Genomic DNA, 24,697 nt, shown 5'->3' on the forward strand with positions numbered 1-24,697 from the left:
AAAATTGGTTGAAAAAAATGGCTGGGTGAAAACAACCCAATCCCTGGGTTTGTCCATATTTAACCCAGCATTTTTTAGAGTACGTTCAAAAAGCGTTAACTCCCATGACGTAGTATACACAATGCCATGACGTACTACTTCTTATATAAATTAGGTGAATCAAACAAAACTAACTTAACTTGTGCCAAAACTAACAACAAAATTAACTTGTGCCAAAATGTTGCCAAAAATCATGTAGCTTTATAAAATAAGGCACCAACTGATTGATCAAACATATCTCAGAACAGAATAACTCAAATACTAATCAATACAAGTGCAAAAAAGACCAAAACATGACCAACAGGGGTCCATTTTGTGTCCTGTTTCAGCACATGTGCACGTCAAATGACTCCATATTTTCTCCAATGAAAAGTGCTTTTTTCACTTGTTTGAATCCATTTAATCACCCACAAAAAATATGAGTCACCTTCACTGGCAAGTAAAGAAGTATTTTTAAGAACTTTACATTATATATCATCAAATGTTTTAGAGAAAATAACAAAAAACTGTGTTGCCTCAAGGCAACATTGTACCATAATGGAATAGCATATAAGGCCATACAGGCATAATATGTTTGAATACAAATGTATTGCATTTGTAAGGAAAAGAGTTAGAATTATCTAAATATGTTGGCATTTTCACATGATTTTATAATGCACTTATGAGAATAGTTATTCACATACTATATCTGCATATATTATGATCTGCACATTTTCTATAGCACTTCAGAAAGGTATAAAACACAGGTAGCACTGGCAGTTGATGAGGGTGAGGATGAGGGGTTATACTGTGATGAGGAAGATGAAATCATAGTGACAATCCGTCAGAAAGAGAGTGAGGGTGAGAGAGAAGATGGAGATGATAACTTGATATAATAACATAATAATATGCTGGTTTGGTAATATTTGTGTTCCACTATGGTACAATGTTGCCTGAGGGCAACAGCTGGATAAAAAATGTTACTTTTTATTAAATATAAAACTTTTAATACATGAACAAACAAATTTATCTAGTTTTTAAAGTGTCTAATTAAAGAAATTGATGCTTTCAATAAATATATTTCTTTTTTCTACATGAAAGTGCCAAATGTTAAATTTTTTCCATTGTGGTACAATGTTACCTCGAACAAACTTCTAAAAAATAGATAAATTAAAAAATTATGAAAATGTTTATTGATATTGTTAAAGTGTCCAATTCTGAGCAGTAAAAACAACACAAACATTTTTTTTCCTCATTGATATCATATTGTGTACCATAGAGGGTTAATTCAACTGAACAAGAGCCCAAAATCATTTTTGACAGTCTGTCAAAACCACTGATCGCATTTACTCTGTCAATAAATGTAAGAATTCTGTCAGTTCTTCTTTTTCATACTTTTTACTTTACATTATAAATATTTTATTCATGTTTTTATGCATTGCCATTGTAAATATAATATACATTTTAATAGTAATTCCTACTTTTTATTTATTCTTTACCACAGTAAGACTGCATGTATTCTTTTCTAATTAATAATACAATATGCTACCATTTTACGTGTTTTACTGTAACATTGGTTACACTTTACAGTAAGGTTCATTAGTTAAACATTAATGTTAATGCATTAACTAACATGAACTAATCGTGAGCAATACATTTGTTACCATTAATCTTCATTGATGTTAGTTAATGAAAATCCAGTTATTCATTGTTTGTTCATGTTAGTTCACAGTGCATTAACTAATGGTAACAAGATTTTAATAATGTATTAGTAAATGTTGAAATTAACATTAACAAAGATTTATAAGTGCAGTTCATTATTAGTTCATGTTAAGGTAACCAATTGTTACCTTATTGTAACTTTAGCAGCTCTCCGTGTTCACGCCCGGCCACACGATGACGCTGTGCTGCATTGAGTTTCTGTTCACTACAGACGAAGAAGAAACGCACAGCGGCCACATGTGATGTTCAGAGGCAGAAAACATGGTGGAGAAGAGTGACATCCGCGTGGTTCGCTGCGGCGGCAGTAAAATTAACCTTAGACCTCCGATCATCTCTAACGACTCCAGGTATCCGCTAAATCAAGTGAACTTTTGTGTCTGATTCTGTCTGTATGTTCTCTACATGTTTCGTCTCAAATAAACATTAAGCCGTGTTGTGGAGGGAATGAAACTCCCAAAGTGATGTGTGATCAGTCTGTGAGCAAATTAAACTCATTGTGTGTCTAAACACTTGACTGAATGGAAGGTTCAATCTTTAAAATGTTATGGACATTGGTGTTTGTTTAAACTGCTGATAAATTTGTTGTTGGTTTTGCTTTCAACGATACAGTAAGGCTATTCCAGACGCACATCATGCTATTTCTTTATTAAAATATCCATAATAATGTACATCACTTCTGACATTAAAGTATAGATATTGCAGATTGAAAATCATTAAAATTTGAGTAATCGATGTGACCAGCCTGTGTCATTGTTGGGGGTTTTAAACCACCAAATATTTTGATCCCATTTAAAAGGACCCCTTCCTAAAATAAAAAAGATGGCTATATATTTTCATGCAGAAAATGCATATTGTGTGAGAAATGTTACTAAGCTAACATTCTGTTTCCAAAATAAAATAATTTCATTTTACATTATGCCAGTGTTGTTTTAGTATAATTGAGATACTATTAGAATAAGTAATTAATTTAGTTTATATATAAACTAAATCAATTTCTACCAAATGAGAATATATATATATATATATATATATATTTATATTTGTTTGTAATTTAAATGTTTATATAGTTTTTGTTGATTTCAGTTATTTTATTAATGAAAATGAGAAATGCAAAGGCATTATTTCCAAAAATGTAAGTAGGGTACGTTTTATTATTGTTAGGGCTGTCAAGAGATTAAATTAAAATAATCACAGTTAAAGGTTCAATTCCATTTTATGGAAAAACAAATAAATGTGTGCATGTGTCTGATAACTGCAGTGTGCATATGAATGAAATCACAGAACAAGAATCTTTATTTCCCAGGTAAACCCAGGCATGAAGTATTATTGCAAAGGCATTGTCTGTATCACTTAAATGTAATGTCTCATGGTTGCAGGTTTGTGTTGTGCGCCTCTGGGGATTTAGTGAAGGTCTATAGCACACGTACAGAAGAGTGGCTCAATAGTCTGCAGGGCCACACCAACCAAGTTACAGGCATCGCCTTCAATCCTGCCAATCACCTGCAGGTGTGTGTGCATTACTTGAGTATAGAAAGGGGTTTATTTTGACTGGCTTACTTTACCCCTTACATAAACAACGTTCCTCTGCTTTTTATTAATTCCGCTGCAGGTTTACTCTTGCTCAGCAGATGGCACCGTTAAATTATGGGACTACATTGATGGCATCCTTATTAAGGTACAGTTTGTGTTGTGAAAGAAGGCAAGGCTATTGTTACAGTAAAGACTTTCATTCCTTTCATGTTGTTTTTATTTTTTCAGACATTTGTCATTGGATACCCATTGGTTTCTCTATATGTGTCCGAGAAACATGAGGGAGTCATTTTCCTTCATCTTCCCATGGCTACAGATTCCATGAATGGTATGTATTTCACTGCTGAATTGAGTTGTAATGAGTTGTTACTGCCACATCCTTGTGATGCAATGATTAGGAGCAGACACTCTAAATCTCTTGAATACTGCATGAAGAAGATTTATTTATTATAACTCAGTAAAAGAGAAATATTGATATGTTAATAAAAATAATGTTGATATCAAGCATAGCCAGGCTTTTGACTGTTTGGTTCACATTGCAGCTTATTTTTGCACAGAGCTGCCCACTTAAACAGTAAGAAACCATCTGACTGACGTGTAAAACCACCAACCACAGTTTACTTTGTTTTTTATGTGTGGTAGATCTAAGATTATGCAACAATAATAAACTGATATGAAAAAAATAAATTATATCAATCGAATCTTATTGTTTTAATCCTTTTTAGAAACACAACTTTGTTTCTAAGAGGACCGATTTAGAGGCTTTAAAAGTGCCCCATTGCATTATATCAAAGATTTGTAATTTTGTTTTCAGGGTCTCCTACGTAAGGTTTATATGCATCCAAGGTCAAAAACACTTCGTTCACAGCATCACCTCTTTTCTTACAATGTCTGAAATGGTTCCGTAAAGGATTCAGTCTCTCTAAACCCCTGCGGGTTTAGAGCCTGCTCTGCTCTGATTGGTCAGATGTCAGAGTCTGTTGTGATTGCTTGAAGTGCATGTCGGAAACAAAACGGCCATTAATATATGTCACCCTGGACCACAAAACCAGTCATAATGGTCAATTTTTTAAAATTGAGATTTATACAACATCTGAAAGCTGAATAAATAAGCTTTCCTTTGATGTATTTGTTGGGATAGGACAATATTTGACAGAGATAGAGCTATTTGAAAATCTGGAATATCAAACTCGGGGTGCAAAAAAAAAAAAATCAAAATATTGAGAAAATCACCTTTAAATTTGTCCATATGAAGTCCTTCGCAATGCATATCCACTCATAAAAGTACATTTTTGATATATTTACAATAGGAAATTTACAAAATATCTTCATGGAACATGATCTTTACTTAATATCCTAATGATTTTTGCCCCATACAATGTATTGTTGGCTATTGCTACAAATATACCCATGCGATTTATGACTGGTTTTGTGGTCCAGGGTCACATATCTGAATTTCAGCTATACACAGTGATACGAACTGTAATGATTTCAGCGGTTTTGCCATATCAATTCAAGCCCAAGATAATGAAACATTGGAAAAAGTAGCTGATCAATCCGAGCCACCATCACAAGCACAGATTGAGCAGGGCGTTTCTAAATGGTAGACATTGTTCACGGGCAGCTGATGAAGACCACAGGTGGGCATTACGCTAGTTTATTACAAACCTACGTAGTTTCATGCAGGAAGTAAGGCTGGAATAACTGACGATTTGTTTTTTGGCATTTTTAAAATCGGTTCTCCAACTACAACTCTATTTGTCGTGCACTTTGATCTTTGAAACTTTGCAGACCTTATATATTCACGAACAGCTATATTACACACTACGTGAAAGGTAATGTATATTTAAAAAAAAAAGCATAATGAGGCACTTTAAATTAGGTTAAGCCAGCCAATCAGATTTCGAAAGCAGGACCTTAACAAATCGGTTCATGAGGTGGAAGTTCATAAAACAGTTGAGGGCCATTGCATAGAAGGTAAATTTCCTGAGCTTTGGGCTTTGTGTGTCTGTATGTCCAGAGTGTTTCCAGTTGGTTTCCGCACATCTGCCCAAGTCAGCAGAGCAGGAGGTGGAGGTTAAAGAGCTATCTGGTGTTTGCAGTCATATCGGCCCAAACCCCAGCTGCACGGCCTTCGGTCGAGGGGTAAGAGCTCACTCATCACTTTCTTTTAGGGTTGTTATTACATCCTTTTTATTTTTTTAAGTACTTGTCTGTTGATAAATGTTTTGAAAGCATTTCAGGTTTTAGCACAACCTTGAGGTTTCTGTTTTGACTGCTTTTTAGTCCATTTCAAAGTGATACATTTCTTAATAATATCTACTTTGCATTGATAGACATTACAGGAACTTAGGGTTCATCACATGGCCATGTATTAAGAAAAACATTACGCCATCCTAAACAAATCTGGGAATTATGAACAGCTGATGTTACCCTGCTAAAGTGTAGGTCCTTTTCTATGTGTTCAAAAATCTTTTAATGTAAAACAAACCATCTGATAATAAAATTGCATCAATACAAAGACACAATGACAGCTTGGAATAGAAACAGATCATGGTTTAAAGGGTTAGTTCACCTAAAAATGAAAATTCTGTCATTAATTACTCACCTTCATGTCATTCCACACCTTTAAGACCTTCGTTCATCTTCAGAACACAAATTAAGATATTTTTCATTAAAATCCGACGGCTCAGCGTTGCCAGCAAGACAGTTAACACTTTCAATGCCCACAAAGCTACTAAAACATATTTAAAACAGTTCATGTGACTACAGTGGTTCAACCTTAATGTTATGAAGTGACGAGAATACTTTTTGTGCGCCAAAAAAGCAAAATAATGACTTATTCAACAATATCTAGTGATGGGCGATTCCCAAAACACTGCTTCATGAAGCTTCGAAGCTTTACGAATCTTTTGTTTCGAATCAGTGGTTTGGCATGTGTATCAAACTGCCAAAGTCACGTGATTTCAGTAAATGAGGCTTTGTTACATCATAAGTTTTTTGAAATTTCAATGATTCACCACTGGGGGGCGTGACTTTGGCAGCTTGATACATGCTCCGAACCACTTCAAAACAAAAGATTTGAAAACAATCTTGATTCAAAATGAAAATTGATTCAAAACAAAAGATTTGTTAAAGGTAATCTTTTCCTGATAATTTACTCACTTCCATGTCATCCAAGATGTCCATTTCTGTCTTTCTTCAGTTGAAAAGAAATTAAGGTTTCTGATGAAAACATTCCAGGATTTTTCTCCTTATAGTGGACTTCAATGGCCTCCAGATGGTTGAAGGTCAAAATTACAGTTTCAGTGCAGCTTCTAAAGGCTTTAAATGATACCAGTTGAGGAATATGGGTCTTATCTAGAGAAACGATCGGTCATTTTCGGAAAAAATGTAAATGTATACGCTTTATATAAACAAATGTTCGCCTTCCAAGTGCTTCCGCCAAAACCGCATATCCGTATTCTTCAAAAAGCTTAAGCTGTATGTCCTATGCCTTCCCTATTCTACTTATGGAACGAACGCAGTGCCAATTACATTTTTTCCGTAAGTAGAATAGGGAAGGTGTAGGACATACAGTGTAAACTTTTTGGAGAATACGGAAAACACTGCTTCATGAAGCTTCGAAGCTTTACAAATCTTTTGTTTCAAATAGTTCTATCTATATAAGGCCCCATTTATAGTTGATTTGCTTTGGTTGATCTGGTTGTAAGTACAATAAAATTAAAATACTGATGTAAATAAGGTCCAAACCTAGGGATGTACCGGCACAGAGAAGCCAAGGATTAATTTCATGCTATGGCCAATATTAAAATTCAAAACTCTTTTGTGTAAATAAAAAAAAAAAAAAAATTAGATATCACAAGTTTTTAATGTTCAGTATAAAAAAAGTATTTTTGTGATTTGATTTAATTACATTTAACTGTTATTTATAAACAATAATAATTTAATTTAATATTAACTTTAGGTGACGATAGATGGCAGCAAAGGTAATCTTAGTGTAAAATATGAGAAATGAGCATGCACAATAAAACATTCACTATCGACCAATATTGGATATTTTCTAAGGCTAATTGCAAAAATCCAATTTACATGAATGTATATTATTATCATTATGTAATATTAAACATTAGTTCATGTCTAGCTGCATGAAGGTTGCTCTGGGTGAAAACTATGTCATACCTGCTCAGCTTATGGATAAATCCGTCGGCATCCTCCTGCACAGTCATTGCCCATATGAGAGCGTTGATGTGGATAAGTAAACATGGTTGGAATCCCCTGTAGGTTAATTACTGTGGCACATCCTGGTGTTATTTTTGTAGACTGAGTACCGTGTGCAACCCTATTGCAGCTTTACTAGTTGTTTTGATAAAGCCATTACACATCATGACTTCTCAACCTTATTGTGGTTATGTACAAATAAGAAAGACCAGTACACTTCTTCAAGCTCAAGGAATTGAATTGAACTTAACATTGTGTTTTTTGTAAATTGTGTTTTCAGGGGGAATATGTAGCATATGCCATGCACCTCCAACTTAATGTTTATTTCTTCAGGAAGCAGAAGACATACAGGTAATAACCCCTGTATCCTGAATAGCCTTTTTAAAGGTCAGAACATGTAGGAACATGTCAAACCACACTGCTTATTTACTGGCCTTAGGGAACACATGACACGTGTTTTGGCTTTCTGTTGGTTTTTCAAATACCACCACTTTTTTGTGAAAACAACAATGTTGAGACAACACAACCTTATAGAAATAGTTCACCTCAAAATGAAAATGGTCATTTACTCACCATCAAGTCAAAACTGAATGAGTTCTGTTGAACACAAAAGGTATTATTGATATTCACACTTTGAAATTTGATCAGTTGTCGTACCAATCAGTTGGTTTTTGAAGAACAAGCACCCAGCAACTTCAACACATTTCTAACACTTACAGCTTTGTAAGGCTGCTTGAAAATTACATGCATTGTGAAAAATGCTATACAAATAAACATAACTTGACTTATTTAATGTATTATTTGGATAGATAATCAAAAAAAATTGGAAAATATATATTACATTTTTGAAACTAAGTAAAAAAAACAAAGAATAAACAAAGATAAAAATACAAAATGTATTATTGGTTATTAGTAGTTCTATTTAATAATAAAATATAATTAATATTATGCTGTTGTTATCATTTATTTGTCATATCAAAAATAAAACAATAATTAAACAAAGTCAATTTGGTATAAAATCTCTATTGGTACTGGTCATAAACGTAATATCTGTTGATTTTTACAAAAAAAAGTACCATATTTGTGTGTGGATGCAGCAGGGAATAATGACTTTATAATGACATGTTGCTTGACTGCACCCATCCTCATTTGCTTTTATTACATGGATATTCTTTAAAAACATTTCCGTTTGTGTTGAAAGGAAGAAAGTAAGTCATTGGGGTAATGAGTGTAAATGACAGTTATTTTTGGCTGAACTGTTCCTTTAATTTTGCACTGTTTTTTGTCCTCTTTCTAGTTTTTCTCTACCAGCCACAGATAAAAAAGGAGCCAGAAATGCATTCACATGCTTAGCCTGTCACCCAACAGACGACTGTATCGCCACCGGTCATGAAGATGGAAAGATTCGCTTATGGTAAGGCCAAAGTTCACCGTCCAGTGTTTTAGTTAATATGCAGGTCACGTGATCAGAATTGGAGGTTTTGTTTAACTTACTTTGTTTTTGCTACAGGAGAAACTTCCGTCAAAAAAAGGAGTATACATATTCCACCCTGCACTGGCATCACAATGCTGTGAACACTTTGTGTTTTACTCCAGAAGGTGGGTTGTGCTGTGGTATTGGGTGTGTTTCACACTTTTTCACCTCTCCCTCTGTGTTAAATGTGTGAAAACACGACTCTTATTGTCTCTACAGGCACTAATCTGCTGAGTGGAGGCATTGAGTCAGTGCTTGTCCAGTGGCAGTATGGGCAAGACCACAAAAAAGAGTTCTTGCCCCGTCTCGGAGGATCCATTTTACATGTATCTGCATCATCTGATGGGCAGTTTTTTTGCACCTCCCATTCAGACAACAGTAAGTCTTCAGCTTTGGGGTGAATCTCACAAATTTCACTCCAAATGTTTTAAAGAAAATTTGAATATCACACGAGTGCAAATGTTATACTGATTTTATAAAACAGTTCACTAAATAAAAAATTTATATTGTTGTTTTAGACGCAGTATTGTCTGTTTTTGCTACATTTTGCTAGTGAAAATAATATAAAGACAAAGCAGACCTGTTTTGTCTCCAAACAACACAGCAGCTTTTCATTTCTGAATCCGTGTTTTGAATGAATTGAGTGAACAAATGATTCAATGGAACATTCATAAAGGGAACCATTTACTTCACTCCTGAATGAATCAGCAGTTTGAACGAATCGAATGAATAAATGCATGACTCGGTGACTAAATCATTAAGACATTTACTGACACCTACTGGCAGTTTTAGTTTCTTATTCAAAGTATAATTTAATTAAAAAATAATCTTGTATCTCCACATTAATTAACAAAATAAATAAAAAAATAAAATAAAATAAAGGTATAGTTCACCCAAAAATGAAAATTCAGTCATCAATTACTTAACCTCATGGTCCAAAAGTTTGTGTAATAAATTCTTTTTAAATGAAATAAAATATTTCTTTCTGAAGCTACTTTTTTGTAATGTCTATTTGATGATTTACACAATTATGACTTTAAATGATCTTTTGGGGTAATTTCTCAGCCAAATTTGTTGTGCGATTCATTTGTGATTAATTAGATTAATCACCACATCACGTTATTAATTAGATAAAAAAAATTAATCGCTTGACAGCCCTAATATATATGAAATTCTGCTAAACAAAAAAACCCAGGAGGTTTTGTTCTAACCGGCTGTAAAAGTGAAACATCTTATTGATTGCTTGGTTTCATATTTTTGTAGTATTTCCCTCTCACCGTGAAATCTAATTGGGCTAAAATCCCTCTACACAAACGGTAACAATTACACTATCATGTAAACATTTGAGGTCATTTAGATTTATCACTTAAATTTAATAGAATTTTAGAATTCTTAAAGCATTAGTTCACTTTTAAATAAAATTACCCCAAGCTTTACTCACCCTCAAGCCATCCTAGGTATATATGACTTTCTCCTTTCTGATGAAAACAGTCGGAGAAATATTAATAATTATCCTGATGCATCCAAGCTTTATAATAGAGCTAAGCGTTACCAAACGAGAATGAGCTGAAGAAAGTACGTCCATCCACATCCATCCATCATAAACGTACTCCACATGGCTCCGGGGGGTTAATAAAGGCCTTCTGAAGTGAAGCGATGCATTTGTATAAAAAAAAAAAAAAAAAAAAAAATCCATATTTAACAGGTTATGAAGTAAAATATCTAGCTTCCGTCAGACCGCCTTCTGTATTCTACTTACGAAGAAAGTGTAAAACTTTCGCAGTTCAAAAAGCTATGTCCTACACCTTCCCTATTCAACTTACGGAACTGGCATCGCGTCATATATGTTTATGATGGATGGATGTGGATGGAAATCCTTTCTTCAGCTCATACCCGTTTGGTAATGCTTACTTCCATTTATAAGGTTGGATGCGTCAGGATATTTATTAATATTTCTCAGAAGGAGAAATCAGAAAGAAGAAAGTCATTTACACCTAGGATGGCTTGAAGGGTGAGTAAAGCTTGGGCTAATTTTATATGAAAGTGAACTAATCCTTTAAATTGGAAAAAAAAAAAATTTTAGTGTCAATAATTATAAGTCACAAAAGATTTCTATTTCAAATAAAAGTTGTTATTTGAACTTTATATTCATCAAAAATGTTTCATCGGCATATTAGAATGATTATTTACTGAAAAATAAATTACATTTTAAAATGTCAAATTAGAACATTTTTTTAAAAATTGTATTTTAGATTAAATAAATGAAGCCTTTCTGTGCAAATTAAACTTCTTTCAAAAATATTTCTTTCTCTTATATCTTTCTCTGTGATTGGCTGTTGATTATACAATCTTGTAACATCACACTTGATTAAAACATTATTAAGCGAATGAGAATTTGGAAAAGTGTCAAAAATAATGTTGCATTGCAAAAAAACTTAATAGCTTCACTTGTTTTATGCAAAGTATAGTTTGTTTTGTTTTCTATTGTTTTGTGGATGAATTACAACATGGGCATTTTGTGAAATTCACCAAATTCACGAGTCTTTGCCCACACATTTTAGCATGGTATAATTTTGCACTGCTTTCTGGATTGTCATTTGCTTTCTCTTCCTCCTCAGAGATCACCGTTATCGAGAGCAGCTTCAAAGTGTCTGGAGTGATTCAGGGTTTAGTCAAAGGTTTGTAAAGTCTCATTTGCAGGAACCGTTTGGCTTTCACAACTATGGCAGTAAAAGTTTATTTCTTCCGATGCTTTCAGGAGACGCCATTTTGACCGATCTAATGATTGATCCGCGCAGTAAAGCTTTAGTGCTGAATGGGAAACCGGGTCATCTGCAGTTCTACTCCCTGCTACGTGACAAGCATCTCTACAATGTAAGTCTGAGACAGTTGATGTGATAAAGCTCAACTTTTCTCAGGCATAAGCAAGTATATGGGGAAGTATGTTTTGGAAAATACCGGAGAATAATCACGTGTTCGTGTATAAGTTCCATCCTTGTGTGTTCTGCTGACATGAGTCATATACTGTTGCAAGAACATGTCAGGTGAATTCACATGACCTGTGGGCCCCTTTTCATGTAAAACATTGTTTTTCCTATTTTGAATAAATGTGTGCATAACAGACTGTTTCTTGTATTCACAGCTGGCCATAGTGGAGCAAGAATATATTTATGAAGCGGGTCTGGATCAGTTTGAGGTGGTAAAGGCTGCCTTTGACGTAAAAGGGTCCTGGCTTGCTACAGTGGAGGAAAGGGGACAAAAATCCTCAGATCTTGAGTTTTTTCTCAAACTGTGGGCTTTCGATGAGACAACGCAAAGGTATTCAACTAGCATGGAATTCAAATGTGAATAATGTCAAATATATGATTTGTACAAGAATTGTACAATGTTGCCATATTTGTCATGGTCCACATTTATTTAACTGAACAATCAAACATTTAGGCACTCAACCTTCATCAAAAGTGATAACCATAACATCATCATATAAACCATACATTTATCAGTACATTTGTAAAAACTCAAACAATTAATACTAGAATATACAAAATTCGAACATCGTAAATATGTTTTCACAGTTTGGAGTAGAGGTCTTCTCGGGTCCTAAAATCTGTACAAGAGCCACTTCTTGGCCAAACCCGACGTGCATAAATTAACCTGAGGCAGACCCGATGAAATTAGACCCGAATCCGACGGCATTTATTTTCGAATGTAAACGGCATTGACGTGTCCCGTGTCCACAGCCTGCAGCCCCACAGTCAGTCGGAAAAAATGAGGCCTTATGCCCGATCTCTCACTATTCTTACTCGAATTGTGAAAAGTGTATTTTTAAAAGACTATTTATGACTTTGTTTATGAGTTGTTTAAACATTTTCTGAGAGTTGTATACCATTTAAGTTCTTCCGATTCTGATTCTGCTTATTGATTCCTAATTTCGATTACAATAAGTAAAAAAACAACAACTTAGATATCATTCACATTTATTCTTAGTTTTATTGCAAAACATGCCATTGTAGCTGAATACCATGAACAAAACATGCACTTTATAAATAAAATATACATTACAAATAAAGTTATTCAGTCAAGAACAGCGATTGAATTTTCTCTCTTTTGTTTGATTTACATTATTATAGAGGCGGCAACAGGATAATTAGGCTGCTGTTACTTTAAAAACTGCATGAATATTTTGACATATTTGTGTGTGCATTTGTCCATTCAAATGCAAAAAGATGCGGAAGAGAACTCAGTTCAGTTTTACACTCTATTCAGTATGAGAGGCAGCTTTCTGTGCACACGTTTTGGATGTGTGCGCATTTTGGATGTTTGCCCAGCACAGAAAACGTTGTGCAAGTCTTGTGCTTAAATAGTTTAAAATCACATTAAAATCACTTGTGTGCAGCAAAGAAAACAGTGTGCAGGTTTTCTTTCGCTTGAATGGTTTAAAGACGTATTAAAATGCACACAAAGGAATCGATAAGAGGAATTGAAATTTTAAGTATGTAACAAGTATTCGATTCCAGAATTGAAATCAATTTTCGGTTTGGCCCATAGAACTTTTTGCCAGCAGTGGCAAAAAATTATATGTTTCATACACTATTGGGATGTTGACAAAGCTGAATTTTAAGCATCATTATTCCAGTCTTCAGTGTCACATGATCCTTCAGAAATCTTTCTAATATGCTGATTTGCTGCTCAGGAAAGATTTTTTTTATTATAATCAATGTTGAACACAGTTGTGCTCTTTAATCATTATCGGGAAAACGATTGATCAATCAATCAACTGATCAAATAATCCTGAAATAATTGTAAATTTAAAAGAACAGCTTTTATTTGAAACAGAAATCTTTTGTGACATTCTAAATGTCTTAATGATCAACTTAGTCCTTGCAGAATTAAATTTTCGAACGGTAGTGTATACATTTCTAAGCAGACTTTATTTCTGGATTGTAATTGTGTATTGTTCTGTCCCATTAGCTTCGTACTGAACACTACCATCGCTGCCGCCCACATGGATCGGATTATATCCATGTGCTTCAGCTCTTCTGAGGAGACCACCATGCTGGTGACCACAGCAGAAGACGGCCAGTTCAAAGCATGGTGTCAGGATGCTGACGAAGACACACAACGTGAGTCAAACCCTCCAGATGTTTGCAAAGGTGTTAGTGTTGGCTTGAGAAGTCAAACACTAAAGGTCATGAGTCTGAATTGAGACATACCTGTCTCACCGCAACATTTCCATTTGTGTTTTAGAGGACCAGAACTTCTGGTCGTGTGATTTTGTGGGAAGCTACCATAACTTAAAACCCAAAAACTGCAGTTTCTCAGCCGATAGCTCTCTCCTGGCGGTGAGCTTCCGAGAAGTCATCACCATATGGAGCCCGGACACCTGGGAGCTGCTCACCACCCTCTGCCAACCACCTGGAGAAATAAGGTGATACTAGATGTTCCCTGTCTTCTGTTTTGAGTGGATTTCACAGCTTCCTTCTTAAACTGACAGCCTTTAGAGATGTATCCCATTCAGAGCAGTGGGCTGCATTCACTGAGCTCTTTTCAGACTGTCCACACAGTTTGAATGGTGGTAACTTAGCAATTAAGCTTTAGATGCTGGCCAGACAGACTGGGGATTCAGTCCTGTTTAAGGAGTTGGGTGCAAGCCATCCTTTGCAGGGTCACGAGGGACACAGTTTCACTCTGTGGCGTTGTTTTTAATAAAAGGAAGTTCATTAGGTGCAGCTAGGGTGATCATGATAAAAAGCGCATGACATTTCTTGTCAACAACTCAGTTCTCAGTTCTTCCTTACCTCCCTGTATAACACAATCAGTAAATTGTAGTGTTATCAAATATATATATATATATATATATATATATATATGTATATATGTATATATATATATATATATATATATATATATATATATATATATATATATATATATAATATATAATATATATATATGAAGAGTTTGGTTCCAAAACGCAATAACTCCATTTTGATTAATTTGAGTAAAAAGGTGTTTTCTTTACCAAGAAAGTGGCAAGATAAAAACCACTATATTCTGTTTCAAACTTTCACATAGCATCTTTTGGTTATAAAAACATTAAAAATTCAAATCTAAATTATGATTTTAAAAAGTTTATTATAAAAACGTAATATTTTTTTCCCAAAATGCAATAAATCCATGACACTTTTTTTTTTCAAAATGCAATTAATCCATCAATATAAAAGTTATTTTTCAAATTGAAAATACACAACAAAGTAAGTTGATTCACATATATGACAGAGTCTAAAATTTGCCAATATTTATCTTATATACAGACATTTTACTAAAAATAGGCTACATTTAGCCGTCGCTCCCAAAATGAAATTAATGGGTCATGTTAATGTTATAAATCATTTGTCATTACCGATTAACGAGTATCTGGCGCCACCGCACGGTTAAATAAACGCATTTGCCAAATACATTGGTATTAAAAAACAGTTTTTAAAAAAGCCTTTAATGTTTACATTGGGTGGAATGCTGCGATGTGATTGGTTGAGCGGATATATCGCGTTCTGCAGAAAAAGGAGACTGGCGTTAGTCGCGTTTTGGAAAGAAAGGGAGAAAACATGACAGAATAACATGACGGATATCGCATTTTGCACAAAATTAATAAATGACTTTTCAATACCGACCAGATACAATACTGATTTTGGCAGAAACTCAATTTTTCTGAAAATGGCGTTTATCGTGTTTTGGAACCAAACTCTTCATATATATTCGATACTGAAATTTGAAATGGTTTAGTACTAATTTTCTGCAGTATCGATGCACAATACAAGATGTGCTTTCTTGCTCTCTTCTCACTAACAGCGAATAGACACTCATTACAGTGTGTATTATTTAATTAGTAAATTTCGCTGCATGCAAACGAGCGAAGCTTCTCATTTCAGAGCGAAGCTTCTCATTTTACAGTAAATGGTGCAAATTTTATCTCACAGCATGTGCTGTGAGTTTAACACATATTTGGGAATGCAGCGTGCACCATGAAAATCATTATTTTTATTTTACTTAATAGTTTATTATTATTATTATTAACAGAGCTATCTCGACAAATCTTAGACAACAGGGTTTCCGTTGATAAGAAAAGCTTTTGATAATGATCAAAAGTAAATTCGAGATATTTCAGATTTTATGGGCCCTAGCATACATCTGGCGCAATGCGGCGGCAGGCGCGACACAAGTGTTTTATTCTAGTATCAGTCTAATGCGGTTATCATAAATAGCAAATGCACTCGCACCTTTTGTTTGCCCATGGGCGTGCTGGTCTGAAAACGAGGTGCGTTCAGGTGCATTGTTGCCGCATTGCTATTTTGAGGCATCATTGACCAACTGAAACCTGGTCTAAAGTCAATGGCGCAGTATTTTTTTGTTATTTAAAGAGCGCGTTAGTAATATGCGCCTATATGCGGGTGCACGCACTTACACTCTGCTTATTGCCCACATGCACTTGCACCATGTGCTTCAGACCATGAGCTTAGATTGTTAAAATAGGGCCCGTTACCCTTAAAGGGATAGTTCACCTAAAAATGAAAATTCTTTAATCATTCACTCACCCTCATGCCATCCGTGACGTATATGACTTTCTTCCTTCAGATAAATGCAAACACAGATTTTTATGGAAAATAATCAATCTTTGTTGGTCCATTAATAATGGCATTCTGCTTGTTTGACGCTTAAAAAACCAAACACAGCGATTGTGATGGTAATCCAAACGACCCCAGTGGATGAATCAGTGTCTTCTGAAGCAAAACAATAGGTGTGTGTAAGAAAAATAACACTTCTGCATTACTTCTCGCACTTGTGAAAGCTTCAACATACTTAATGTTAAGTGTCACAATGTCCCCCTCATGACAGTAGACTGGAAGCATTGATTTATAGTTAAAAAGCTTAAAAACATTGGTGTTTTTCTTAAAGATACCTATCGCTTCGCTTTAGAAGATTGTGGTTGTATGGATAACAGTCACGATCACTGTGCTTATGCCGCTTTTCCACTGCATGGGACGGCTCGGTACAGAACGGTACGGCTCGCTTTAATAGTACCACCTCGGTTGAGGTTCCAAGCGAGCCGTACCGATACTAAATGTGACGTGTAAACACTGCAGATCACTGTTTGGTCAGAGAGAATCGTCACTACCAGCGTCATTGGATTTGAAACACAAGACACCAAACCTGCTAGATTTAAATAGTCAGTAACAGCCACCGCAGTATCATTTGTTTGCGAAACAACTCGCTTTAAACGACCGTCGCATACAACTTGAAAAAAGAAATGGCTTTATCGTGGTCAGTAGATGAGGTGCAGACTCGTTGGTAGCCCAGAAGCTTGGTACTAAACTGCAGTGGAAAAGCAAACCGAAAGTAAAGCGAGCCGAATAGTATCATGCAGTGGAAATGTGCCAACTGAGACTTTCAAGCGTCAACTGAGAGGCACACAATCAATTGCATCATATTGACTCACAGAAATTGATCATTTTCATAAACATTTCATTTGTGTTTATCTGAAGAAAAAGTAATATACATCAGGGATGGCATGATGGCATTTTATGTTTTTGGGTGAACTTTCCCTTTAATGTTGTGGCAATGGTTCCTTGTATCAAAAATGTATTAAATATCAATCTTTTGCTATCAAACTATTGTATCTTTGATAGAATTTCAAGGATCGTGGCAACACAAGTAAATTGGCCTTAAAGGAACACTCCACTTTTTTTGAAAATAGGCTAATTTTCCAACTCCCCTAGAGTTAAACAGTTGAGTTTTACCGTTTTCGAATCCATTCAGCCGATCTCCGGTTCTGGCGGTACCACTTTTAGCATAGCTTAGCATACTTCATTGAATCTGATTAGACCGTTAGCATCGCGCTTAAAAATGACCAATGAGTTTTGATATTTTTCCTATTTAAAACTTGACTCTTCTGTAGTTACATCGTGTACTAAGACCGACAGAAAATTAAAAGTTGCGATTTTCTAGGCTGATATGGCTAGGAACTATACTCTCATTCAGGCGTAATAATCAAGGAACTTTGCTGCCGTTCCATGGCTGCAGCAGTGCAATGATATTACGCAGCGAAAAATATCAAAACTCTTTGGTCATTTGTAATTGCAAAAAAAACAAAACATGAACAGTACATTAAGTGTCTTCTTTTTTCATATGACAACATGATGACAGAATTTTCACCGTTTGGGTAAACTATTCTTTAAAGTTTAGTTTTTTACTGTATTATGTACTGTATTATGAAGCAGAGAAGGTAAATATGTAGTTAATAATAATTTGAAATTTCAGCGAGTGCTAAATCTGCTTTGTACAGTATTTCCAATCCTCTCACACTGATTTGTTGAGCCATAAAGTCGTGGGCAGCTTTGCGCCATATTTGATTTATATTATCTCACAAAAAAGCACATCTGTTTGATTATTTGTAGACTTGGGTACAATTATAAGAAGTCAGTCATATTTATTGTAAATGTTTTTTGATAATGTTCATTGTTGTTGTATCACAGTTTCTAATTAACAGTAAGGCAACTGATTATCATGCACCGAGACTAATCTGATGAAATATGTAAGTGACATGGGCCTTTCTGATCACGGTGGTCTTTGAATTGTTGAAACTAACTAAAGGCAGCTACTTTGATCTACCAGGGACCTTTGTTTCGGCCGATTAAGCTGCTCCAAATACCTGCTTGGCACCACCACCAACAACCTTCTCTGCTGCTGGAATCTCCTCACTTGTGCAAGTAAGTGCTCATTAATATTGGTTCAGTTGCTTTTAAAAATTTGTTATGAAGCATCAATTGAACAAGCCAGCTTAAATGGATAGTTCAGCTGAAAAAAGAACATTGCCATTATTTACTCACCGTCAAGTTATTTGAAACAATCTGTAGACATATATATACATATATATAAAATGGCATTTCATAGCAAACATGGCTGTCAAGCTCCAAAAAGCACCATTTTGAATCTGAATCTGTCAAATGGACTGCTTTTATGGCACTTTCATGGGCTTTTTGGTCCTTTTAGGAGCTTGACAGCCCTTGGTTATTATAAACGTTTGAAAAACAGTATACAGGTTTGAAGCAACATGAGAGTGAGTAATACCAGGACTTTCATTTTTGTGTGAACTTCTCCTTCTAACTAGATTTGTTCTGTCTGGTTTGGTTTTGCATGGTCATTTTTATGTAATGTCAAATCTCTTTTGCTCACAGTGGAATGGAGCACATCTGTGGAAGTTTCCAAGCTGCAGCCGGACCCCTTGTCAGAAAATGTGGCTGCCTTTTCATACCAGTCTAAACATACAGACCGTAAGTGTTTGAACGCTCATCGCTTCTTGGCACTCTTCGTCTCCTTAGTGTTGTTTGATTAGCAATATACGTAGCAAGAAAAGAAACAAAGAGCATTAATCATAAATACACACTTATTTATGATTGATGCTCTTTGTTTATTTCTTTAATGTATCATAATAGTCATTAAGAGTTATGCACAAGCTGCTTTTAATGTATTCTTTGGTCTCTGTACAGTGTTTGTTTTCAAACCCAGCGAACCGCGCCCTCTGTTCACCCAGAACAAAGTGTGTTCAGAAAAGGTACATCGTGCCATCTTTGTTCCTCGGGAGGAGCCGTTGAACGGATGTGACGAAAGTACCCAGTGGCTCAACAGATCTCAGCTGTATTTCCTCACCCAAAACATGGTACTTCAGTGATAATTCTAATCACGTAACGGCCTGAAAACACATAACCGTAGGACAGTTTGTTAGTGTAAATGTTTTTTTTTTTTTTATCTCTTTTTTTCCCTCCAGATTTAGAGGAAGGGTTCCCACAATAGTGGAAAACCTGGATTTTAAAAAGTGTCTTTAAGACCTGGAAAATACAAAACACTAACAAAATCTTCAAAAAAATGTATATTATAAAATTATAATTAACTTAATTTTAACTTAAGAAAAATATTTTTTAATGATCAAATTATTAAAGGTGCCATCGAATGAAAAATTGAATTTATCTTGGCATAGTTGAATAACAAGAGTTCAGTACATGGAAAAGACATACAGTGAGTCTCAAACTCCATTGTTTCCTCCTCCTTATATAAATCTCATTTGTTTAAAAGACCTCCGAAGAACAGGCGAATCTCTACATAACACCGACTGTTACGTAACAGTCGGGATCATTAATATGTACGCCCCCAATATATGCCAGCTCACGTTCAAGGCATTAGACAAGGGCAGGACGTCTGGATCTGTGCACAGCTGAATCATCAGACTAGGTAATCAAGCAAGGACAACAGCGAAAAATGGCAAATGGAGCAATAATAACTGACATGATCCATGATATCATGATATTTTTAGTGATTTTTGTAAATTGTCTTTCTAAATGTTTCGTTAGCATGTTGCTAATGTACTGTTAAATGTGGTTAAAGTTACCAGCGTTTCTTACTGTATTCACGGAGACAAAAGCCGTCGCTATTTTCATTATTAAACACTTGCAGTCTGTATAATTCATAAACACAACTTCATTCTATATCAATCTCTCCAACAGTGTGTAATGTTAGCTTTAGCCCGTTAGCTGCAGCCTAGCTACTATCAAACTCATTCAGAATCAAATGTAAACATCCAAATAAATATCATACTCACAGGAATCAATGTATGCATGCAGTATGCATGAATAAACATCTTGTAAAGATCCATTTGAGGGTTATATTAGTTGTGTGAACTTTGTTTATGCACTGTATTATAGTCAACAGCTCAGGGGGGCAGGGAGCGCGCGATTTAAAGGGGCCGCAGCATGAATCGGTGCATAGTTAATGATGCCCCAAAATAGGCAGTTAAAAAAATGAATTAAAAAAAAATCTATGGGGTATTTTGAGCTGAAACTTCAGACACATTCAGGGGACATCTTATATTACATCTTGTAAAAAAAAAAAAAAACGTTCGATGGCACCTTTAAACATGATAATAGTAATAATAATAATAATAGTATTATATTTATTATAATAAATAATCAATATTATATTAAATTATTAAATTTAAATAAATGTATACAATATATTAAAAATTAATCAATTAATTATATAATAAATCTTTAAAAAACAATATATTTCAAGAGCTAGATACGGGTTAAATAGGTCTTTGTGGGTGTAATCTCAATAAAACTAAATAAGGAAAAATATTATCCAGCAATTGTGAACAACTGGAAAGTCATGGAAAAGTGCGAGTACTGTGTAAATGTGTTTTAGTGTTATATTGTGCATTTTGTGTCCTGACATTTTACTAATATTAACTGTTATTAATTATCAGGATTTATTGACCTTCAGCTTTGCAACAGAGGAGGACAGAATGTTGTCATCAAGTAAACGGGTACAGTTCTTTTTCTTAAACTGCCCTTATGCTCATTTATTTTGAGGGGCCCCAAAGTAACTTTTTACATGTGTTTCGTTGGTATAGCTTCTCATTGATGACAGCGTTGCTGTTACGCCATTTTACCTGCTGTTGGGCAAACACAGACCGCAGCAGAAACTCGACACACCATCCCATCCAGCGGCTGACAAACCCAAACACACACAGGGCTCTGTTACCATCAAAGAAGTAAGTAGGGTGGGCTCTATTCATTATATTATAGATTATATCATCGTTTTGAATGAAATTTGTAAATAAATGTATCAAAAAATAACAGTGGAGACATGTTATGATACAAAAGTGTTCCATTTAAAATAAATGCTGTTTTTTTTTTTTTTTTTGAATAGAAAAAAAAATATCATGCTTTCCGCAAAAGTATTAAGCGGCCAAAACTAATGATAAAAAGCAACAAGTCAGCATATTAGATTGATTTCTGATTCAGCTTTGCCATTACAAAGCGTACATATCTTATATTATAATCAAAATATGTCCAAAAAAGGCATAGAAATCATTGCATGTCACAATTTTTCTTTATTTCTTTCTTCTTTCTTTTACTTCATTTTTATTTATCATTACTGAACAATGACAAACATTAACAGGCAAACCATCAAAACCTGGTTATCGGTATTCTTTCTGGATTTTAGTTAGGGAAAAAAGATAATTGAATAGAAGAAAAACAAATGGGTTGGAATATATATTCACAAATGTTATGTACATATAGTTATTCATATATACATATGTAGACATATTCAAAGGGTACCTCCAAATATAAATACATAGACATGTATTCAAATGGTTACATAGGTATTTGTATACACAACCCATTCCTCCATTCATAAACAAATATCTCTCTTCTCGCTTTGTTTTGCTTGCACACAGTCCATTTTCGTCAGTGTCTTTCAAAAGTCTCTCCTTGTGATCTCAGTTTAAATGTCAGTCTTTCTATATTATATATTTCTGTCACAATCTGTTTTCGTTTGGGCAATTTTTTTCGCTGCTTCTCAGTAAATATTTATCAGTGTTACTGTTATTCACTGAATCCGGTATATGTCTAAGGAATAGAATATACCCTCAGTTTCACAGACAAGGCTTAAGCTAGTCCTAGACTAAAATGCATGTTTGAGCTGTTTTAACTGAAAGCAACCTGCACTAGCATATCTTAAAAAATGTCAGTACCATTGTCTTGTCTCAAGATGTACACCAGTTTTTTTTTTTCTAGGCTACGTTTATAAAAGCTACTTAAATGTCCAAATTGAACTAAGGCCTAATCCTGGCTTAGTCTAAGCCCGGTCTGTGAAACCGGGTCATAACATGTATCCTCTCAATCTCTAAAATCTCCTGTATAATTGTATGTTTTTCTTTCCAAAACACTTTTAAATCTTGGCAAGACTGATAATGTCCCATATTGCCACCAGCAAGATCCTTGATTTGTTACTTCTTTTTTTAGCTTTCAGTTTTGGAGTAATAAAGAAATGTAGTACAATATTGCTTTATTTCACCAGTATCTAATATCACCCAGCTCTAATTTCAAGCTGGTAATGGGAAAATGTTTTTTTAAATTCTTGTAACGTCTTTCATCTGTTTTTTTTTTTAGTTGTTACACACACCAGCTCACGTTCTACCAGCTGCTTCGGTCCTGTGCTCAATGTTTGTCAGTTCCCTCCTGATCTCCAACACTGGAGTCCGGTAAGATCTCTGGTTTTTCTTAACTTGCACAATGGATTTTTTTTTTACGTTTTCTTTAAAGTTAACCGCAGTAAACATGCCTATTTCTCAGTTTCTCTTCTCCTTTTTCTGAGATGCCCTGTAATACAAGAACATAACTTGTATATTTTATACTTTTTGTTTTTGCTGGCACGTGCACAGAGAGGAAAGTGAGTCTTCAGAGCAGGAAATGGACAGTGAGAAAGAGGAAGAGGACTCTGAGGGGGAGATGGAGCCCCGTGATAGTCAGCAGGAGCTCAGAGCCCAGGGCTCAGTTGATGAGGTGACGCTGAAGCTTTCTAAAACACAAGAGAGGGAACTGAAAAAGGTCAGAAAGACTGACTTTAGCTGGATGGCTGACCTCATTGACTCCAAACCGTGATGAAGCAGTTTCACAATCCTGTTCTTTTTTTTTTTGTTTTGTTATTCCTCTCAACTTGCTTCAGATCCATAATGGTGATTGGTTAGCAATTGTTTATTTGGATTGCAGCAACCCATTAGTGGTTTGATGAATGAGGATTGAGGACAAGAATGCTATTTTGTAACTCTGAATGTTAGTGTAATGTAACAGTTTCATTGACAATAATTTATAAAGAACTTTTTGAACGGTGTGCTGTGATAAATTTATTTCAGTGTTCTTGTTCATTGATTTTTGTAACTTTCTGGTAAACAAATATTTATAAAAAATATTAAGTGTGTATATATGAAGACTTCAGATGCAAAAGCCTCTAAGTGCCATCTGTTTTTTTCTGATAAAATGAGCATTTTTATCAAGCTTGTATGTTTGTTCAGTTTTTTCACTTTAATGGCAATGACAATTACCTATTAATTACCATTAAAAGTGAATTTACTGATCCTAAACATATGAGTTTGATAAAAATGCTCAATTTAGAAGAACATTTCAGACAGCACTTAGAGGTGTTTGCATCTGAAGTCTTCATATATATATATATATATATATATAAGTAAATGTGATAATATAGCCATTCGCCACTGAAAAAAGCCAAAGAGTCTAAACTGGTCTCGAGTTGAGCCAAGCTGATTTGGCTGGTGTGTTTCGATGGTTTATGAGTGGTTTTGGTCAAATGTTAGCAGGTCATGTGTTGGTAACACCTCCGTTACTGCAATCCTGTTGTTGTTCTCTTTCTGTGTACTAAAGTAAACTACAGACAAGGTAAACAATGTCAACCCCTATGTATTAGAACTGTTTTCCAGGAAATGTATCAAAGGTCATGGTTATGATATGTTTTTTTAGGACCGATATTGTACGAAATGAATTGCTGAGGACGCCAGCTATTTCACACGTGCACACTGCTTTTTGAAACACTAAGGAGACTATCTTATCTCTTACCCATGTCTGGATTTCTAGTTCAAGCAAAGTCGAATTTCACTTGAGCTTTGCTCCCACTTCGCTTCAGGTATTACGATTATTGAACTATTATTGAATACATTCTGCCTCTTTTTTTGTGTGTGTGTGTGTGACTGTCTGCATACATGGTTTCTCACTATTGGTCCTAAAAACACAAAGTTAACTCCGTTGCATACAGATTTTAGGTCTAGACCTGGCAGATCAGCCTGATTTTCCACCCACCCAGAATGGGAGACGTGTTTGTTAC

The 24,697-nt window shown here is 34.9% G+C and overlaps 1 protein-coding gene across 1 annotated transcript; it reads left to right on the top strand.

The window, feature by feature from the left end:
- Positions 1 to 1,956: 1,956 nt before the first annotated feature.
- On the top strand, positions 1,957 to 23,831 carry wdr75 (WD repeat domain 75). Its single transcript, XM_067410411.1, has 21 exons — positions 1,957 to 2,087; positions 3,117 to 3,246; positions 3,350 to 3,415; positions 3,499 to 3,598; positions 5,291 to 5,415; positions 7,772 to 7,842; positions 8,789 to 8,905; positions 9,002 to 9,090; positions 9,185 to 9,343; positions 11,584 to 11,643; positions 11,724 to 11,839; positions 12,108 to 12,283; positions 13,937 to 14,088; positions 14,213 to 14,393; positions 18,635 to 18,729; positions 19,198 to 19,293; positions 19,510 to 19,679; positions 21,279 to 21,338; positions 21,426 to 21,566; positions 22,972 to 23,063; positions 23,244 to 23,831. Exons 1-21 carry the CDS (start codon positions 2,002 to 2,004, stop codon positions 23,461 to 23,463), a joined length of 2,502 nt encoding a protein of 833 aa, XP_067266512.1. The 5' UTR covers positions 1,957 to 2,001; the 3' UTR covers positions 23,464 to 23,831.
- The last annotated feature ends 866 nt before the right edge of the window (positions 23,832 to 24,697 follow it).

The sequence above is a fragment of the Chanodichthys erythropterus genome, chromosome 14, assembly GCF_024489055.1.
Source record: "Chanodichthys erythropterus isolate Z2021 chromosome 14, ASM2448905v1, whole genome shotgun sequence".
In the NCBI taxonomy this organism is placed as follows: domain Eukaryota; kingdom Metazoa; phylum Chordata; class Actinopteri; order Cypriniformes; family Xenocyprididae; genus Chanodichthys; species Chanodichthys erythropterus.